Raw genomic sequence first — 21,992 nt, 5'->3', positions numbered from 1 at the left:
GTTCAATCAAGTGGTCAAAAAAGGCGAAAGTCTACTGGCTAGCAAAAAACCTCAAGATACCAGTAAGATAAGATTAAGACTAGCTAATTGTCAAAGGGGAGAGTGTGCAGAGTCATGGTCTTGTTGGGTGTTCTTACATTTATCTTTGGCACTATAATAGTAAACTTTATTATATCCCGACGAGAATAATGGATGGTAACTGTTGGAATCTGTTTATAGACTAATACTATACATAGATTTTTATTGTATAATTGTTAAGTAACTAAACGATGTATATTCATGTTCCTCTCATTATAAGCTTTATTTCGACCTACAGACTATTATTATACGATTTACTACTTTTATGTTATGTCCAAGTTTATTAATTACAGTCTCCCACATTCACAGCCACTTTTGGCTAGATCTTGGAAAAATGTTATTTTCTGTTTTATGTTGTGATGTGGTCTGTTTGGTTTTTATATAAACCCAGTATGTTTGAAATACATGATTCATAATGCGGAGGCTGAGATTTGTGTTTTGGACTAAACAGGCAGGAAAAAGAATCGACAAAGACTCTAGACTGCTCGTACGACTTTATGCGTCATTGTTCCGGTCGACAAGTCACTGTTCTCTAATTGGCGGTATCATTACGTTATATATATATATATATATATATATATATATATATATATATATATATATATATATATATATATATATATATATATATATAATACCTCTTTTGTAAAAAAGACTGATAAAACATTCTTTGAGAATGCGTCCGTAACAATACTACCGAATTCGAGATATGTTGACAAAGCTTGACGGTAATTTTTCACGAAAAATTCTATTTCACCACGTAATATGAGCCAGTCTATTCTTTCAGGTTGAACAGTTAAAGCCCAATTTAAGAAATAATTTAGGTGATCACATAATGATTTCCCACAAATCTATAGTTATAAATATAAGTACAAAAATTGGTGTATTTCTAAGAAAAGAAATAAGACAGTAAAACTATACTATGTGGCCAAATCAACCAGATATTAGACAGCGCTTCCGGGACCTTCGCGTAAAGTCAAAGTACGATCAGATAGCTTGTACCTTATGAACGAGTAGATAAAGATTGTCGAGACCTTGAACTTCTGGAACTACATTAAATATGGCAACAGTGTAGGTAAATTTCCAATCAAAACCGTGGGACGTGATTCTGCGTTTTCCGAATGTTTCTGCAAAGATTCTATCCAACGCTTATTGGATATAAAATTTCCTGGCGTTTCTGGGGCCTTTGACGAAGGATATTTTGGACTACTCCAATACGTCCACTTATCCTTTTAAAACATTTTATAGATCGTAATGTTATTACTTTTTACTTATAATTGTTTCAGAACTAAACACTGTCTTCTAATAGGCTGATAGGTCTCTCAAGGTCGTCTCTGTAGTGTACTTTTGCCAAAAAGACTACTAGAGGTAAGAGGGATTTTATTATGACAATTTTATATGTTTATATTTTATGGGTCTATTTTTTTGGCCGTGATAATCACTAGAACACTGAACTGTATTTTTGTGATGTTTGTTTGAAACAATAATTGCTTTATACATTATTCTTCGCTTTACTTATTTACTTAGAATTACAAAAGACTACTTTCCACATAAGTTTATGATCGTCTTTTGTCTTCAAGTGCCGGCTAACTTGTAGCCGTCAGAGTGAGTTTCGGACAGATTCGACGATATCTGTTACATACAGTACATCAAGTACTATTAATTATTCTAATCTTACTTCCAAATACTCACAACTTTGACTCAGTCTGACTTTGATGAATCAACGGAAATCGTACGCTTTTGATAAGTATGATTGGTTTCTAAAATTATTCTTCTTATTCCACTTTTCATTACTATTTAGTGTGCGCTTTACTCTTCTTTTTTCCTGATTGACTAAATTCCCCATTAGTGTAGGGAGATTATGAGGGTTTCAGTCATAGAAACGTTAGACAATGATACTACAATAGTGATTAAAGTTAGACATATAGAACGTTGAATGCTAACTTGATAGGCTATGGGTTAAGTGTACACCGCAAGATTTGAATGTCCCGGGTCCAATTCCCAGTAGACTCATACTGTTCAGAGATTTCATACAAAAAACGAAAAGGCTGTTCATTGCTTCTTTATTCGTGTTAGTTATCCAACTAAGATCAGTTCACTAAATAACCTGTAAATTTCCTATTTATGTACCAATTGTACTAATTTGTGTTTTAGAATGAGATGAATTATGAACGATCAAGTTTTACTTGCTTTACCCAGTATTATAAAAAATATGTCGATAACTAGCTTGTATGCAAAATAAATATAAGTATTTGATGAGTGACAATATTAATTGTTGCATTCGTTGTGAACTAGAATACAAGAATCGGATTTCTTTATAAAACTGTAGTTTTCTAACTAAAACAATGGATGTCCAAAGGCTACATAAAAAATTGAACACTCAATCCGCAGCTGGACATTGATCCCATTAATTTCCTCAGACGCGAAGAAAAATTATGTCACCAAGCCAGTTACATAAACCTGTATTCAGTATATAGATGAGTTATTCTGGAAAATTATCATATAGATCGAATTATCTATTGTAAATATAACATGTATATTAATAGACTTACTGAAGAATTTGTTTCCAAGTCTAAAATCCACAGTTGTTTATCTAGAAACGGTAATGTCACAGATTCATGACTGTCAGAATGATATCGCTTATTACTATTATTATGTTTTTTAGTATTGGATAAATTATCTTTTGGTTTATCCCATCTAGAAGATCGGAATTTAGTAGTAGAGTGTGAATCAGTAGATGTATTAGTAGTACTGGTGGTGATGGTAGTAGTTGTCCCTTTTGTTGTAGTTAATGTATCTTCATTCATTTGTTCATCATTTTTAATATTTTCTACATTATTCGCTGGATTAAAACAATTAATTACTTGTTCTAAAATTTGTAAATTAAATTTTCCACTAATTTGATGGGTAATTTGAGCAAAACCAATTATTAAATAATCTAATAATTGTAATCCAATAGATGGATAATTAGAAAGTACACGTTTATTATCTAATGGAAATTTAAGTCCAACAGTAGACATTATTAGTGCAATTTCATCTATCGTTGCTAACATTTCACTTATAATGTATAAAGTAGGCAAACTGATCCCAGAACGATTAGATAATGAATCTGTAAATAAATATTAAAAAAATTGTACATATGATATTAACAATGAAATATAATATTGAAAAATAAACAAACTAATTGTCAAATTAAAAACATGGTTGAAATCATGAGTCAATTGAAGCTAGATCACCATGGAAAACCTGGAAGCACTGGACGACCGTTTCGTCCTATTATGGGACTCCTCATCAGTGCGCACCCACGATCCCGCCTCATGAGATTCAATCCCAGGACCTACCAGTCTCGCGCCGGAGCACTTAACCGATAGACCACTGAGCCGGCATCCGATGGTGTTAAAAACACTGTATTCTCCATAAATTGATCTTAGTTAAAGTAATACAGAAGACTAGGAAGCATTGGATAGATGATTCATTCTAGTTTGAGACTTTTTAGAAAAACACATTCACAACCTCACCAAGAATTGAATCCAAGATATTCAGTTTTTACGGTGAACACTTGACCATTAGAACCACTGCATCTACAATCAACGGGATAATTTCAAATTCGGTCAATCTCTGTAATGAATTGCTACAATTGTCCATTGTTATTGAATATAAAGTTGTTTTGGCTTCAGAGATTATTGAACCCTATATATTCAGTGGTATCCTGACTTTCAATGTAACCTGAAATGAGACCAATCTGTGAAAAATACAATCTATGCATTAAACTAATTATGACGAATCCATTCGGTTAATTATAGAAACTATTTATCAAGATTATGCATTGAATCTTGTTGTGAAGTGAAGTCTACAATTTTTAGAAAACAATTATTTTAGATACTTAAAGACGAATAAACTACATTATAAAATGACTATTTTTTCGTAAAAGTAATCCATAAACATCTACAATCTGTTCTTCGTAAATTTATTTAGCGCCAGAATTACATAAGGATTTACAAATCAATCACCAGTGTTGCTTGATTGTTGCAGCCCGGATCTGGCTACAATTCACGAGTTGACTCAACAAAAATACACTTTAACCAACTTCTATGAAACCCCACAATAAATGTTGATTCAACATCTAAGCTGCTAAGACGATAAACGAAAGTCAAAGACTTTCTCATCCTTCCATCCAACAACACCACAGAGAAAAATATCCAGATATCTATAAGTGCTTTGCTATGTTTTTCGAACCCAGCCAATCAGGATAGGTTTAAAAATCCAAACTGATAATCTATAAAACCCATCTTGACCGATTCTCGTATAATTTTCATGTAACAATTCATTTCCCAACAGTAATAAATAAACCGATGACCAATCGTGTAACGACTAATCAAAGAGAAATAGAAACTAGTCAGCATCATTCATAAAACACTTGTGTAAACATATATGCTAACCTGAGTGATAATTTCGGGAACTACGTTGGTGTTGTTGTTGTAGCACTGATTGTTCCGATCCAGATAATGCTAAATTATTTATTGTATCTATGGAATTATTTGCAGAGACAAGGCATCCATGAATAATTAATCCATAAAATTCATTTATAACAGTTTTTAATCTATCTGCATTACCAAATTTAACGGTAGCGCTTAAAATGTTTTTGATTGGATGGTTAGAATTTTGTTTTTCCGAATTTACATGAGCGTTTGTTGTTGATGATGATGTGGTTGTTGAACTGGAACTTTCATGAGACGATGATGATGGATGTAATACTTCATGAAAATGTAAAAGAATACGAATTAAATCTAAGGAACCAGCACATGCGACACGAAATGAAATACTTCCGGAAGGTAGTGAAATAGATTTTGATGAAATTGACATGGGATACAAGAAATCACATTCCTAAAATAGGAATAGAAAAGAGTATACAAAGTGGCAAACTTTTCTTACTATCATCATGGACACACTTTGTTGCTACACTTTAAGAGTTATTAGTAGTAGAAATATAGTAAACCAATTCAATGTTTGAAATGGACAAGGCTTATATTTCTTACGAACTGATAAAAATCAATATATAATATCGAGTCGTACTAACCAGCAATACATCTATTTTCCATTATTTGAATCCGTACTGGAATAGGGTACCAGGGAAAGATACGAAATCGGTTGAGGTTAGAATCTTCATTAACTGAGATGATTTAGGACATGTACCATACATTTCTGGTCACTGCCTACTTCAAAGTGCGATGTCATTTGATGTAGGAATAGGTTGGAAGAAAGTTAGAGGATAAACCGAGATATGGCATTGGTCGATGAAATTTTTAATTGCTAATCTAACCCAAGTTGGTAGGTAAAGACTACTTGATTAGGGTCTGCACGGTTGTGGCCAGTGATTGAAGATATTAAGTGATATGACTTAGAATCGACCACGATGGTGCAAATGCACTGGCTCTTTTTTCTACGTCTTGAATTGAAGTATTCTTTCGGACATACTTTTAGATCCCATCCTTTTGTACCATACTTTCAATATTTAGTCTTTCAAATTATAACTGATAATACATTCCTTTGCTATTGACCTTGTTAATTTTATCTCATCCTACCTTTCTATAATACGGCAACTAGAACCAACGCATATTTATCCCAAGCTCTACGTTGATTATAAATGAATAACTAACAGACTTCAATGTTGAAAATGAACAATTGAATACAATACTCAGCATACCTCACAACAAGTCCAGTACTATTTTCAGTAAAAAGATAAAATAGGGAATTTCCATAGAACGATAGTAATCTATTGCACTGATTTCAAGTGACTGATGAAAAATCATTCTTCAGATGAACACATATGAAGTAGAGATCAACAACAAACTAATGTCTTTCATAGCCTAGATTTGCTGTACATAAGATATCATAAATGAGTGAAAAGACATTGAGAAAAATGAATTTCAGTATGACAGGAAAAGTCCGTCTTTACCTCAGGCTATAAATAGCAAACACGTTAGTTTAATCCGTTCATAGTAGTTTACTTTTCTTCCTGAGTACTGTACAACTATGATTCAGTGATATCAACACAAAAGTATGCATTTAATGTAACATACATACAAACTATGTCAAAGGTCAGTGTGACATCAATTGAATAATTAAACTTTAATAAATGAACGGATTATAAAATTCATAATCAAGCAACTAAGTCTCAGTTTTATAAATAACTAACTGGTTTAAACTGAAAAACTAATGTTCACGTACTGCAAATTGATCGATGGGAAGATCCAAACAAACGATACAAATGGATATAATTTACTGTTACGCAAGATAAAAATTAGGAGTATAAAGGTAACACCACAAAATATCCGAAAGTAAAACAGCATATGTTGTTCCATTTAAGTATTGTCAATAACCTGATACATAGTTACACACCATATGACTAAGCCTGATACTGGTTACTCTACTCAGGTGCCTATATACCCACATGAAAACACTAACAACCAAGTATAATTTTTTACTATATATATATATATATATATATATATATATATATATATATATATATATATAATTAGGTACTAGAATCAAAGCAGGTGGAGCGAGGAGAGCCCAGGTTCAAACCTGAAATCTGCGAGTTGAAAGTCAAGTGTTTTAACCACCAAGTCCTCGACCCACTTAAATAACCGATAAAGTATTCATACTACTTCATAACTAGATAGAAATTCGTGGGCTTAGCTTCCAGAGCCATACTTTAAATGTGAGTGTTTTTAAAACCAGCAAGTAAGTCAAGCGGCATTTAGACCTGCAACTTGGTGAATAAAAGTTGAACACCTTAACTATCGATACACTGGTTTACTATGATGACTCTACACAGTTCAACAGATATAATATAATGAACATTGAAAATTTATAACTCACTTTAACCATTAACAAGAAACAAGTGGCTGCAGTAATTAACTCCTTAGACAAAGCAATCAAATTCATGGATTCCATTTTTGTTTCTAAAGAATTCGCATTTGATGATAAACCAGCAGCATAACAAAGACAAATTTTAACTCGTCTAATTAAATCATTTAATGATACTTGTCCAGGATGAAGAGTTGATTTTGTACCTGAATGTGACTGATTACTATTTCCACCGAAATTATTAAATGAAGATGGATTCAAGAATTCCTTATTGTATTGTTTTAATTTGAAAAAGACAATAACATTTAAAATATATTTTCATAATTTACAATTGAATGGACTTAACATCACTGAATAGCACAAGCTAGATTATACAGATTTTTCTAACGTATACACGCATAAATGAAACAATATCTATGAATCATAAACCTAGGAGTTTATTCCAACTGCCTTTAACCGACTAATCGCAAGATATATTAACACCATTATGAAACTGGTAAAACTTTCTATCCGATTATTAAAATAAAGAGAACTAAACTTGGAAAAGGTGTAAAAATGAAGAACAAACAAAATCAACCAACAAGTCTATATTGTCAAAATCTTACCTAAATTTATAAGGAATACTTTAAAATATAAAACCATCATCACTAATGCAACAAATCATAAACATTGTTTTAAAAAAAGAATAACACTTAATAACTTGTAGCGAGTGGAGTCTGGGCCCCCAAATGCTCTGGTACGGCCGAGAGTGGGAAGAGTCCACTCTCCCTCTCGAAATGCTCTCATATGGCCACGCGAATATATAGCCTCTGACAGGGAAGTCCTACTCACTGCCTTCTCGTGGCGGGGGTGTTGTTCACAAAAGTGAGAGGACGAAAAGCGAATGTCCGGCGCTTTAACCGGGTTGGTGGATGTGGAGGATCCGCCTAGGGGAGTTGGAAAACCCTGATTCCAAACCAATGGTGCACATGGGCTCCAGTATCCTGAAGGAACGAATGGCGTATGAACCAACTGTTGGTCACCGGCTACCATGGGACTGCATCTCCTTACAATGCTCCACTGCCTTGTGGACTAGACCTTTAGGTCAAAGGCTCCGGGTGTGGCCCCCTAAGAAAACCACCTGCTTCAGTCTGGGCACCTGGGCAGTATCACAGCCCTCACACAAATCGAATGAGATTTGTGAGGCGCATATTTATCTGGTGCTTCCTTGTACCAATATTTATGTGTTTAAATAATAATAAATAAAATAAGTGGAGTCTGGAAAACTGGAAAAATAGAAATATTATCCGGAATTGGTGTGACTCAAGTTAAGTCGACACATAAACACAATAGTAGATTAGGGTTGTTGGTGAGCACTGTTGAGAAGTCCCATACTAGGACAAAATAAACTGTTCAGTGCTTTCCATCTTCTACTAGTTGTCTAACTAAGGTCAGCATTTGATTAAAACTGTTACTCCGCGTTGCTTCTACGGTAGTCATGTATAATTAGTGATTGAACATTGTAACACGTGGTCTTACCTTAAAATCTCATCAATAGATTCATTTATCTTACCGGAAACTGTAAGCCCATACCGAATACTATTAACTTAGCAGTTCCACATCATGAGGAAACATTTTGACGCCTTCAAAATCGATTACTCACATGTATATACAGAGAACTCTATGAACCCATTCAGGAGAAATCCAATGCTTTAAAAATTGTGAAACTACGGAAAAGTAACACCGGCAAATAGATGAATTTCCATGAACTTACCAGTAAGTCGGCCAATAGTAATTCATGTCTGATACCAGCACGAATCCATTGAAAAGCATCACAAAGACGAGATTGCTTTCCAACTACATGACCGGATGTTGTTGTAACATGATTAACAGATGATGACGATGGAGGTGGTATGATAGAATTAACTGACGCCAGATTGTTTAAAGCAGCAAGTAAAAAAGCCCTAGCTCCTGTAAATGGTGATATTTCATGACGAATTATGGATGAACCTTTAGCCAATTGTATTAATACTGTAATCCCCCACATAATATTTCCGGATGATGATAACAATAAATCGATTGAATTGGTTGACTTAAAGTGAAACATACAAAAAATAACGAAAATGATTGCAACACTTCAAACATATTATTTGAACAGAGATTTATGACTAAAGTTAGTCGGCCATTCAAACGCAAGGTGCGTGTATAGCTCGGCTGAAGTTGCCATACCCGGTTTAGCACGGGAGAGATGAAATTGTCTAGGCGAATCCCAGAGTAGTAGAAGTAGTAACAGTATTATTGGTAATAGAAAAGGTATCGAAGACAATGATTCAAGAAAATATAAATATGTGAAATAAAAAGATCACGAAGAATTTAAAAAATTGGAATCTAAAAGATAAAGAATGGATGCCGCTGGGCTGCTTAAAAAGATCTTGAGCCATATCATTCAAGGTCTCTAACCATTGGTTACGATAGTCACTCGGGCCCCAACCAAGTAGTCTGCATCTAACAACATGGCTCAGACAAGAGGTTTGTGACTTCAAGCACTGATGCCACGTTTTGGTTTGGCCGCCCCTAACTCTCTTCCAACCATCCCCAACACTAGTCAGCATTGCGCGTCGTGGTAATCGGTGTTCAGATATACTTAACACGTGGCCCAACCATCTCAGTTGATGAAGATTCACAACCTCATCAACTGATTTACCATTATTTCCTAATAGCATGTGTCTAACCTCACTATTACTTACCCGGTGATCCCAGCAGATGCGAAAAATATTCCTAAGACATCTGTGGTCAAATACTAGTAGCTTACGACTATCTTCTACTCTTAATGGCCGCGTTTCGCAGCCGTAAAGTAGAATAGAACGAACTGCTGAGCGGTTTACTCGTCCCTTAATTGATAGACGGACATCTCGCCTTCGCCATAGGTGACGTAAGTTGGCAAAAGCCAGACGAGCTTTCTGAGTCCGTACAGACATTTCGTCGGACGCCAACCCATTAGGGCCGATCAGACTTCCAAGACAAGTGAAGCTATCGACACATTCAATGTTGAAGGAATGATGTAAATCACTTACTAAGTACAGATTTATAAATCTGGCTTTTCGGTATACATTTTAGCGTAAACTTCACCCATGAAGTCATCACTTGTTGAACTGAGAGCTATATTGGTAGTTGCAGACTACCTGGTTGAGATCTGAGCGATTATCAGTAACAGTGGTTAGAAACTTTGGGTAATATGGTGTTTCAGGACTAATCACAATGGAAAACATTCATTACCTCCTTGTGTTACGTCAGATACTGACTTTCAAAGTTATTTTGTACTTTTTATATCGTGTGAATCAACTCTATCTTCTTAAATCCTATTCTTTATATCTAATATTTTTAATAACACTGACACCATTACTGCTTCTACTACACTGGTATTCATCTCGCTATGTTTATGTTGTGTTACCAGTTGAACCTATGCACATGTATGCTAGGTTTTATCTTGCTTACGCCGACAACAATAAATAAATATAACGTATTGGGAATGTAATTACTTATTGAAAACAGCTTGATTCATTTGTTAGAGAAAAGGGCACACAAATGAAATAGATTAATACGTAATAACTTACACTGTTCTCATTGGTAGGATGTGGTCCGACTATTTCCAGTGAAGCTAAATAATGTAAAGATGGGAGCCATGAACCATTTAATTCTAAGATTCCAGTTGGTGTCATACCTGACCTTAATAGATAATCGACTGACATATTTATATCGGTTGGATTTCTTGTTATTAAAAGATGACGTATTACTTGAAGATCGCATACAAGTGGGTTTTCTCTGGAAAGAGTTTGAAGTGGTTGATTAACAAAAGGTCCATGTCCACCAGTTACATGGGACTGTGGAATAGACATATGAGGAAATGATGTTGATGGAGACTGATTAGCTAAGCTGCGCATATCCACATCACCAACAATCCCGAATGGGGATCCACCTCTGGATACCTGTTGCCTGAACGATCCAGTATTTTGGTATGCCTCGTAGTTTGCCCAGAATCCAAGCCCCGGAGAATTTAAGCCATCCGAATCCATTTGATGTAAGTTCGAATCAAGATCAATATCTAGATTAGGTAGGTCAGAAAGTGGATCAGGAATAAAGGCACAAAAAAGGTCGGAGTTTATTTCTGTTTCCGACGAACTTCTGGAATTTACTGCTTCCGAAATAGACTGGATATATTTTCTGCAAGATTCTGGCAAGAAATCCATCTAAATAAAAGAAAGTACATGACAATACATGTATAAAACGAACCATCTCTATTTGAATGTGATCCAAGCAAATTCCACATAGTGTTGCTCTTACGAACTTGTGTGGCCTGCGGAGTAGGCAAGATATCCGTCTACCAAAAACAGAACGAATGTACTAGGCGAAGAATGCGAATGTTTTTAATCCACTGAGGTGGCTAAAGCATGTGTTACTTATTTTAGTTGGTGTAGAAGAGGTAGGTTGAACGAAGGGTAGAAGCGGCCAAAATGAAGCTTGGCATAAGTCTATAAAATCATTGATCATTAAACCGAGCCGTGTTGGTAGGTGCAGCCCACTTAGTAAGGTATGAACGATTATCTTTAACAATGGTTAGAAAAGTTGAGGAAAATACTGAATATATTTTACTAACATTGATACTATCAGTAAATAAACAACTTTAGCATTTATATCAGTAATCTCATCCCACTGTGTTTACGTAGTTTATTTATTTGAACACATAAATATTGGTATAAAGAAGCACCGAATACATATGAGCCACACAAGTCATTTGACTTGTGTTTGGGCTATGATACTGCCCGGGTACCGAAAACGAAGCAGATGGTTTTCTTAGAGGGTCACACACTCGGAGACATTGACCTTAAATTCTAATCCACAAGGCAGTGGAGCAACGTAAGGAGATGCAGTCTCATGGTACCCGGTGACCAATAATTGGTTCATACGCCACTTTTTCACTCAGGATCCTGGAGCTCGTGTGCACCATTGGTTCGGAATCAAGGGTTTCCAACTGCCCTAGGTGGACCCTCCGTGTCCACTAATCCAGTTAAAGAGACGGACATTCGCTTTTCGTCCTCTCAATTTCGTAAACAATACCCCCGCCGCGAGAAGGCAGTGAGTAGCATTCCCCTGGCAGTGGTTGTATGCACGTGGCCATGTGAGAGCACCCACCCCACCCTAGGTCGTAGCAAGGCACTTGGAGGCAACTTGAACCGATGCACATAGATGCCATATTTTCCGCTGCGTAGGATTGAATTAGTCGACCTTTGCAGAATCATCTCCCATGTCAGTTAAGCGGTAAATTATTTGTTACTGCCCTTATATGTAATATATGGATATTATTATTACATATGTATATTACACTAGCTTTCCAAATAAAAATTCCCAGAACGATAGATTTTAGTTATTAGTCTTTGATAATCAGGCTTTTATGGTGAATAAAAGCACAAAACACGTGAATTAAAATCCAAAGATAACTTCAGAATCTATTGGTTAAATTCAAGAAAATACACAAGTAGCGACAATTCTTAGGGAAGAGATGTTAAAGGTTACCGACATTTGTTTGAATATTCAACAATAAGATCATAACGCAATAATACAAGTACTGGGTTGATTATAAAAATATAAACTAACGTAAACTGTTTTTTGTTTACCTTGAACGGGAATAATAGAAACAATAACAATCGGAAGAAGTTAGACACTTTTAACTAACGAGTTAATAGACTTACCAATTTATGTGATACAAGTGTTTTTAATAGATCTTGGTAATTCTTTTGTATTGAATTTAATTCATAATTCGATTTGGGAAGTGGTTTATGCACTAAATTACCAAGTAAACAAATTCCTTCTTGAACCAAAAACCTTACATATTGACATATAACAATAAATTGAGACGAAGATGATAAGTTTGGATTTTTAGAAGTAGACAGCTTTTCAATTATAGAAGTTAAACAATCAAATAGAAATTCTCGTCCAATTATTACATCAATAAATGGAGGAGAAAATGATGATGATAATGATGAAGAAGACAATGAAGACGATGACCTATGTTCTTTTTTTGTTGAACTTTCAGAATTTCTCTCTGGAATATTCATTAACAATTCAGTTGATAGTGAAAGTGGCAATTCTATAGATTCAGACATTAGTCGATCAACTGTATTACATATATGTACCTGAAAAATAAAACAATATGACGAGATATTAAATATAAAAGTAGGCAGATGAAAATTAGAAAGATGGAAAATGTACAAGAATTAGCCAATAAAACAATAAATCCCGCTTTTTTAAAACATACATTGCCTGAAATTCTTTCGCTTCAATTTAAATGTTTACAGTGTGAGATACTTTTTTATGGAAGAAAATTTATTGATACATTTGGCCACTCACATTTTTAACACGTCTCTATATTGAAAATAATGAACAACAAAGTCTTGGGTTTGATTTCCGGATGAGAGGTCGTAGATGTGAACTGCTAAATAGTCCCATGCTGAAGCGAAACAACCACCCAATACTTCCAGAATCTTAACAGTGTATATCGGTAGTCTATGACCAGATAATTGTTTGAACTTAGGATACAATATATGCCTTGTATGATTAACTTTCATCAAAAGAAGTACTGTATAAAAACTAGTACATAAAATCTGTTAATCATAGTTGATATGTGCAACATAAACGTCTATCAGTTCAAATGTGTATACATAATTCAATTCTGTAGGTCAGTCGAGGCCGGAATAGCTCAATAGTAATGTAACTAACTGTGAAGCTAGGTGACACAGGATTGAATCAGCTAGGGTCCACTAGTTTTTTTCAAGATAACAGGTACACCTTACTGACGAGTGCCAAGTAGAACGAAACCTAAAGTCTACAGGGTTTCTTGTTGACTACCTCCAACCATCATCCTACATTGTAGGTAATCAAAAAAATATCCAAGAATATAACACATACCTTAGTGAATAGCTGATGAACTGAGTTAAAAATTGACATTTTATCATTTGATAATAACTTCTTAGTATGATTTGATTGCTTTGTGGAAGGTATATTTCGTGTAGTATCGTTTGTATCACCAAGTAAACTAATACAATTATGCAATTGTTTTAGGCATAAACTTTCTAATTTATTACGAACTCCTAAACTGATTGGAACATATGGATTAGATGAATCATCAATGAAAAATTGGTCCACATTCAGTAGAACTTGATAAAGATGATCTTCTATGGTAGTAAGTATTCCACTACAAACTTTAGATTCCATATTGACGGATGTTTTACTGGACGATGTATCCCATGGTTGGATCCAAAATATATTGATTGAATCTTTATGAGAATCTAATGTATTTACTTCTAATAAACGACAAAACGTTTCTAAAAATTGATTGTCAGATTGAAAAAGTGAAAATTCGTCTGAAATACACTCTGAAGATGTGTATGATTTGCAAGCAGTTAAATAAGCATGTAGTAATTTCGGTGTAGCTCCTGCTTCATCTAAATATTCAAACTGTAAATTAGACAACAGAAAATATTTTTAAAAATTTCGGTTACAATAACACGAGGACGAAACACTGAAAGGTAACTTTAAGAAATTAGCAAAAATAAAAACGTAGAAAGTGAATCTATAAAGCATGATGACACAGTTGTGTCATTGTCTTATGTGGGTGACTTCCTTGCATCCGACACGACTGAAGTCCACTCGTCACGTCTAGACGAAACAGCTCTGCAAGTTCCCAGTGGTTGCCAAACTTAACCTGGTCAGTTATTTCAACAAAATTCAACGATCTCCACAACCGTATACTGATGTCATTGCCCAATTAGTGACGGACAATTTCCTCATTGCATAAAAATACTGAGAGAATACAACACCTGAAATCAAGTTAGAATCTTCCTACAGAGTCAAACTTTCCAACGTTGTATTTATGAAATGCAACAGCCATTATATTACAAATACCTTTCAATTCATTCATCCAAAAGAAATATATCTAAAATATGATGACACTCAAAATCTTTAAAAACTACAATCTAAAGGGATGGAAAAAAGAAAATTGTTTTCATCTCTGGTGAACAACAAGACAGTAATTTATCATATGTAATATAAACTACGTAGTGCAAGTTAATTATTCCTTTTGAACATCTATCAATACAATGATAAAGTCATTCAGCGAATAACTGCATAAATGTAGAATACCTTTTGATCTAGCATTTCATCATAAGCGATTTGAAAAAGCTTCTGTGATTGAGCAAACTGTTGCTGCTGAAAGGCATATCTTCCGAGCACAAAGTTAAGCGATGCAGAAAGATAGCTTTTGGAGAGAGGTATCGAGTTATTAAGAACAAAATCTGATAGGCCGTTATGGTTCTGATCCTCCTGAGCAGACTTATTCTTTGGTTCAAAAACTGTAGAAAACATAGAATCCTGAGTTGAAAACACAGAAGGAAGGGGTCTAGCTATGTTGAGATCATCCAAAAGACTATTGATTTCGTTTAACTGGTTTACAGACTCCTGTATGCGAGTAAGAACAACGCCAACTTCCACGCGATTGTCCGCAAAAAATGCCACCTCAGGAACCTCAGTTAAACCGGAAACAATGGGAGTAAGATTTCGAAAGGGATGCGGCAGCATACTGGATGTATGAGATACCTAAACTATATTAATGTCATGTGAATGCACAAACATACATGAAGGCACCATATATGGTAAGACATTATACCATAAATTGTCATAGGATTTAACTGAGACCATGTATAGTACCCATAAGGATTTATGATGAAAATATTTTCTTTATTTGTCGCCTGTTCAAACAGAGGTTGTAGAACTGACGAAAATCTTGAAGTATTCATGACGAGCACTCTATAGAGACGTGCAAGGAGCTTAACGGGCATTTCTGATATGACTCGAAAAAGATTTAGATTGAATTTTAGATTAGCAGCAATCTGTAAGGACATTATATCCAAAACTCTGGACTTTTTGAATAACCTAGACGACTCTACAAATATGTCATCAGGATTCATAGTTTCATTTTCTCCGATGAAGTTGTCCACTGAATTATTCTCACAATTAGTGAGACTAGTTTTTCTTTCACTTATTTCAGCCTGTGATAAGGATTGTTTAAGCAACTCTAACTGATGTGATATAGTTAAACCCTCAATATCCAATAATAATTTATTTGGTTGGGCAAGATAAAACAACCAATCTTGTTCAGCATCATCAACCTTCATTTCTTGGTTTATTGGATGCTATATTGTTTCTGAAATATAAATGATAAAATTAAAACAGATGTTCATTAAAGAGCTTACGGTACATAAATATGGAGTATAATTTATTTTATAAAATGCCTGAAAACAAAGTCTAAATACAATGTATGTGGACAAATATTACTAGGACAATTTATATCAATTAAATAAAACCTTCAGATACAAGTTCCTGTATTGCTACCAGCGATGGCTACGAAACAGAAATCAGCGCTAAAATCCTTAAAATGTGAGTCAGCTGAATTCTCACCACAGAACATCTCTGTCTGCAGAGCGATTCTATAAAGCTGATCCACAATTATCCTTGAATGACATTTCAGAATGAAAATGACTAATAATTCAAATATTTATACTTCACCACTTCACGGACAAATAATTGAACACACTGACTTTATTGACAATATTTTAACAAAAAACAGTTGAGATAATCGACAACCTTCAAACTTTGAAGAAAAATAAATGTTATTTGGCTTAAATCCGTTACCAGTTAAGCAGACGAGTGTGAAAAAACTTCTCCTTACATATCACGTAGGACGACTTGAAACCAAACAAGAACGTACTAAAAGTACTAAGGACTATAGAAATGGAAAAATCAACAGGACCGAGAGGGCTGAACCCCGAAATCCTGAGACAAGTTGAATTATACATTGTTACCCAGCTGACTAAGATATCTAGAATATCACTCAGACAGAGTAAGTTACCTGTGGACTGAGAAAATGAAACTGTCACTCCAACTTACATGATATGATCAAAACAACTCCAATCAAACTACAGATCAGTCAGCCTCATTAGTGTCGAGGTTAAAACGCTGGAAAAAATAACTAAAAAAAGCCAATATGATCATGGAAACTAACAACTTATTAGACAGTGAGCAACACGGTTTCAGTAAAGGATTATCCCGCACAACCAACCTGCTTATAGCAAGAGTGTGACGAACAGAATCGTTCAATAATGGGAAACCAGTGGGTGTTGTTTAAATCATTTAATATGGTATCGCATAACAGACTTCTCTCAAAGCTAAAAAAGCTAGGACTTGAAGTACCTTTTCTAAGACGGACCAAACATTTATTGATAGGTCGTCGACAAAAATTAGGAATAAATTTCAAATATTCCTCATAAGGACCAGTACTTATTAGAGTACCAGAAAGCCCTTATTTTATGGTGATGGATTCAAAATTTGGAGAAAAGTAACGGGGGATGCAGATGCATGTGCACTACAGCCCGGACCAAACGTTCCTCTTAGCTGTTCTACAATGTAGTCAATGCCTATCGACGTGGTGGAGCGTATCTGCATGTACATTGCCGATACAATAAATGGCGCTTGGAGGAGGCGTTGGAGATCTTAGTTTTGTTTTAGGATGATCGGGTAATAGTGAACCACGACCTCAAGACCATGGCTCACAGCGGTGCAGTTGCAGCTAAAAGTTTTAGAACTCTATGAAACTTAAGACGGACATTTAACGTATTGGATACAAGCATGATCACCATAGTATATACTACCTTAGTGTGATTCAAACTTGACAACTGCGTTCATGTTCATCGTCCTGTCCAAAAGGTGATTTAGACATCCTGAAATAAGTACGAAAGGTACCCGTGAAATTCCAGAAAGCTGAAGTCCACCACATACAAGGCAGCATGAGAAGTTACCGCAGATCAAACGGTGATTTGATTTTGATGTAGAAAATCTCAATAAGTATTTTCATTCCTGACATATCCTGCTTTTCACTTAACTAGATTATGGACGTTGTGGTCAGGTTATTCATCTATTTATTCATGTATCTTTTGACACTAATCTGAATTCGGAATTCGAGTGCTAGATCGGGATTGGAATAAAGTGATTAGTGTTCCAGTTGTCCTTGTCTTCTCTCTCTCGCGCGCGTGCTTGCCAGCCAGTCAGGAATAGAATAGTTTTCGTCTCTCTACCCCAACATCGAACTCACGCATACTAGCCTCAAGGTTAAGCCAGTCAGCCTATCGTGTCAATGTCTTAATCTGATCGACCGATATCCAAACTTATCTCGGTCCTTACAGATGACTTAATAGCTCATGTTTCTATGGGACTAATTTAATTATTTTTGATCGACAAAATGCATACTGTAAAACCAGTTAGTGCTTCTATTGGTGTAATACTGTTCGGAATAGAACTGTTTACTTTAGTGTTTAAGCACGGTTGCGTCTATTGTTTGTTGTAATTGCTTTTCGGTCTGACTGTTGGTTTAGTTCGAGCAGTTTACATTTTTTGAAATATAATCATGTAAATACCTGTTTTGCAAATATATTTGAAATAATAACTAATTTAGTGGTCATTGCTCATACACGTCCGTGCTATCATTAAGTTTAATTGTTTGCGAAATATCTAGGTATTTTGTTCACTATTTGTAGACATGAACTAATAGAAAGTGGACCGAGCTATTCAAGAGTTGAGTCGGTTATTCTGTCTTTTAGTCTGTATTTGATCAACCTGTAACAGATGACTGTTGGTAGGAAAAACGTCTTTTTATGAGATAGATAGTACTAGGTTTCAATGGTCCTTTTCTAGACAGACTAAAGCAACACTGCAAATCTAGTTGTAATTGTAAACGTAGTTATAAACTGGGTATTAGATTACAGGTTTCTGCTAGCGTTCTTTTGGTTGAAAATTGCGCGTATGGTCTTTACATTTGGGGCTTTTCTACCGAACAGCTGGCTCTGGTTGACATAAAATAAGTTTTCTGTTGATTGATGTACTGAACTGTTAAAATCATTAATCCATGTCGTATGAATAAGTGAGTGAAAACTTGCTTGCTCATGACCAATATTCTGGTATTTTATACGCCAGAAATTTCTCACTACATAGAAAATATGAGTGGAATTCGAACATTCCTGATACGAAATAATTGGAAAACGTTGCTTAAGTAAAAAAATCGGATGTTCACTTCTAAAAATAACCCAGTAATCTATTATCGCGCTTTCATCTATATTTACTGTGTAACAGGTAATGGAGTACGGAGATTAGGGGGAACAAGAAAACTAGTTTTTTCTCATCCAGAATTCGAAATCGTTAGCGCTATATCATGAGGGGTATCCTATCCTTTTCCCCTTTATTATTTTGTACCAATGCCAGTCTCATCCAGATGATGCACTGACTAAATTTTAGGATAGGTAGTTGTAAACCCGAGACATTAAATTCGAAAGAGAATATCCTCGTAAGCTTTCCACCGGTTTGTGAGTAGGTATGCATGCCAGTGGTTTAAATAACACTATTTGGAGATAAACGTATTTTTAGCGTGAATTAACGAATCTTGGCATGATATAAATGACAAAAGACTGATGACTATGAAAGTTTACCTTTCAAATATCTTGTTCGTGTTTCAAGTCACAACTATACTTTCGATAGGGATGGATTGTTATCTTCAATGTAAGTAATATGTATTTCGTTTTTGTTTCGCGGCTTGTCATGCTACTTCCCTATCGGAATAATGAGGTATGTTTCAAGGAATCCAAGTGTTGGGAAGGAACGTCAGTTTAATTTAAAATAGAGACCCAGTTTTGAAGAGAATTACCTTTGTTGTCCCCCAAATACCCTGGTACGGCCGAGAGTGGGGACAGTCCGCTCTCCCTCTCGAAATACTCTCACATGGCCACGCGTATATAGCCTCTGACAGGGAAGTCCTACTCACTGCCTTCTCGTGGCGGGGGTGTTGTTTAAGAAAGTGGGAGGACGAAAAGTGAATGTCCGGCGCTTTAACCGGGTTGGTGGACACGGAAAGTCCACCTAGGGGAGTTGGAAAACCCTGATTCCAAACCAATGGTGCACATGGGCTCCAGTATCCTGAGGGCACAAATGGCGTATGAATCAATCGTTGGTCGCCGACTACCATGGGGCTGCATTTCCTCACGACGCTCCACTGCCTTGTGGACTAGATCTTTAGGTCAAAGGCTCCGGGTGTGACCCCCTAAGAAAACCACGTGCTTCAGTTTGGGCACCTGGGCAGTATCACAGCCCTCACACAAATCGAATGAGATTTGTGAGGCGCATATGTATCTGGTGCTTCCTTACACCAATATTTATGTGTTTAAATAAATAAATAAAATGTCTTGAATAGGACTGGTATAACAATATCATAAGTATGAAGGCCAAATATGTAGGACAAGAAGAACCAGTCAGTGATATAGAAATACCGAATTTAACTGTTTGAGGCCATAAAAAATTACACAGTGAACGAATGGTTACCTAATAATCTTTTGGATGGGGATTTCTGTATTCAACACAGAGATCATCCACAACAACGGCGAGTCAATCCTACATAGGTGTGACATTTAATAGTCTGAAAAGCAGTTTTGTTTTTTAAGTGAAGCACATAAGTCGAATGATTTATGTAATTGTAATTACACTCGACATTCAAGATTGACTAAATAGATCGTCATTGTGTAAATGTAGCTTCTTTTGAGAGGTAATGGTTCATTGTTGAACTTCACGACATGTGCATCTAGTTTGCCGAGCGAGGTTAGACGTGCTTATTCAGTAATTACAAATATACAGATTACTGATTCAATCGAAATTCCCTACTCGGATCAAACTGTGATTGAATGCTTATACTTAAAGTGAATAGATTATTCTGTCCCTGTTCCCAACTGTTGGTTGAAATCGTGTATCATGTGGCAAATAGTTTGGTGTATTATTAGTATCATAATCTAAACTGTCCAACCTATTATCTTATTTGTCAAGCACTACTAATTTGTTATGAAATACGCAAAAGCAAAGGTTTTTTTCAACGCAGTGTCTGATCGATGTCTATTTGCGTTATTGGTTTCATAAAGTGAGGTTGATGTTTATAATAAAAATAATTAATGTGAGCAGAGGATTTATACCTATGTGGTACTACTAATAATTAGGCCGACAGTTTAGCAGGCACTAGAGTAACAGTAAAAAGTTTGTAGTTTCATAGTCAATACTGATTGATAAAAGCCTAAATGTCCATTTTCTTTCATTAATATTAGCCTGATTTTGTTTTAAAAAAATCAATAATATGAACTTATAGGAAATTAGAGTGACTTGATGTGTACAGATAAGTAAATTTGAACAGTTCAGGCTTCAGATGATGGTTTAAATTAAAAAGAATGAACGTAGATTTATACATACTTGTCAGAGTGTCTCGTAAACATAATATATGTTCGTGTGTTATGATACCATCCTTTATCGAAGTAATATTTTATGTATCGTCAAGTGACTAAGTTTATCGATGATTTCCATACGATTAGATTCACATTTTGTGGATGAGCAACAAGATCTGGAAGTTCTGAACGAAATTATTGAAGTACTCAGTAAACGTATTCTCATTGAAACTTTCTTTGTGGCAATCATGAATTTAAAACTGTTAATCACAATGAACTGGAAAGTTTCAATAAATAAATATAAAATACAAAATTTTACAGTGGAAGGTTTCTCCTATCTTATTCCTTGAAGGTATAACTACAATAAGTCTCCTGAACATTAAACGACTTTTAAGTGCTTCCGACCCACCATTTATCAAGCGATTTGTAATCAAGAACCGAACTAGTTTTGTGCGAAAGTATATTAGCATTAGTAAATTAGTGGAAGGCCAATGAATTATCTGACGACAAATAAACATACAATCTTAAGGAACTTGTTAGTAGTTCTGGTGTACATGAAATAGGACTTTTGCACATTTAAATAAGGTCCACATTTAATAGTTTTAAAAAAATCTATCTTGCTTACAAAAGATTTTAAAAAAAAGTTGTTTTAATTAATGGGAAATTGTTTATTTAAATAGGTGGTCTAGTACGACTTCATTTTGGATG

General features: G+C 35.1%; 1 protein-coding gene across 1 annotated transcript; it reads right to left on the bottom strand.

Annotated features, from left to right (window-relative positions):
- Positions 1-626: 626 nt before the first annotated feature.
- Smp_153190 (hypothetical protein) lies at positions 627-16,157 on the bottom strand (the record flags this gene model as incomplete). Its single annotated transcript, XM_018799929.1, has 10 exons — positions 627-929; positions 2,631-3,187; positions 4,518-4,962; positions 6,964-7,218; positions 8,705-9,022; positions 10,545-11,177; positions 12,678-13,121; positions 13,894-14,442; positions 15,127-15,579; positions 15,618-16,157. The coding sequence occupies 10 exons, from the start codon at positions 16,155-16,157 to the stop codon at positions 627-629; spliced, it is 4,497 nt and encodes a 1,498-aa protein (XP_018653794.1).
- Between the last annotated feature and the right edge of the window lie 5,835 nt (positions 16,158-21,992).

This window comes from Schistosoma mansoni, chromosome W (assembly GCF_000237925.1).
Source record: "Schistosoma mansoni strain Puerto Rico chromosome W, complete genome".
NCBI lineage: Eukaryota > Metazoa > Platyhelminthes > Trematoda > Strigeidida > Schistosomatidae > Schistosoma > Schistosoma mansoni.
Note: the sequence above shows the minus strand (reverse complement) of the source record. Positions and strands in the feature narration are given on the sequence as shown.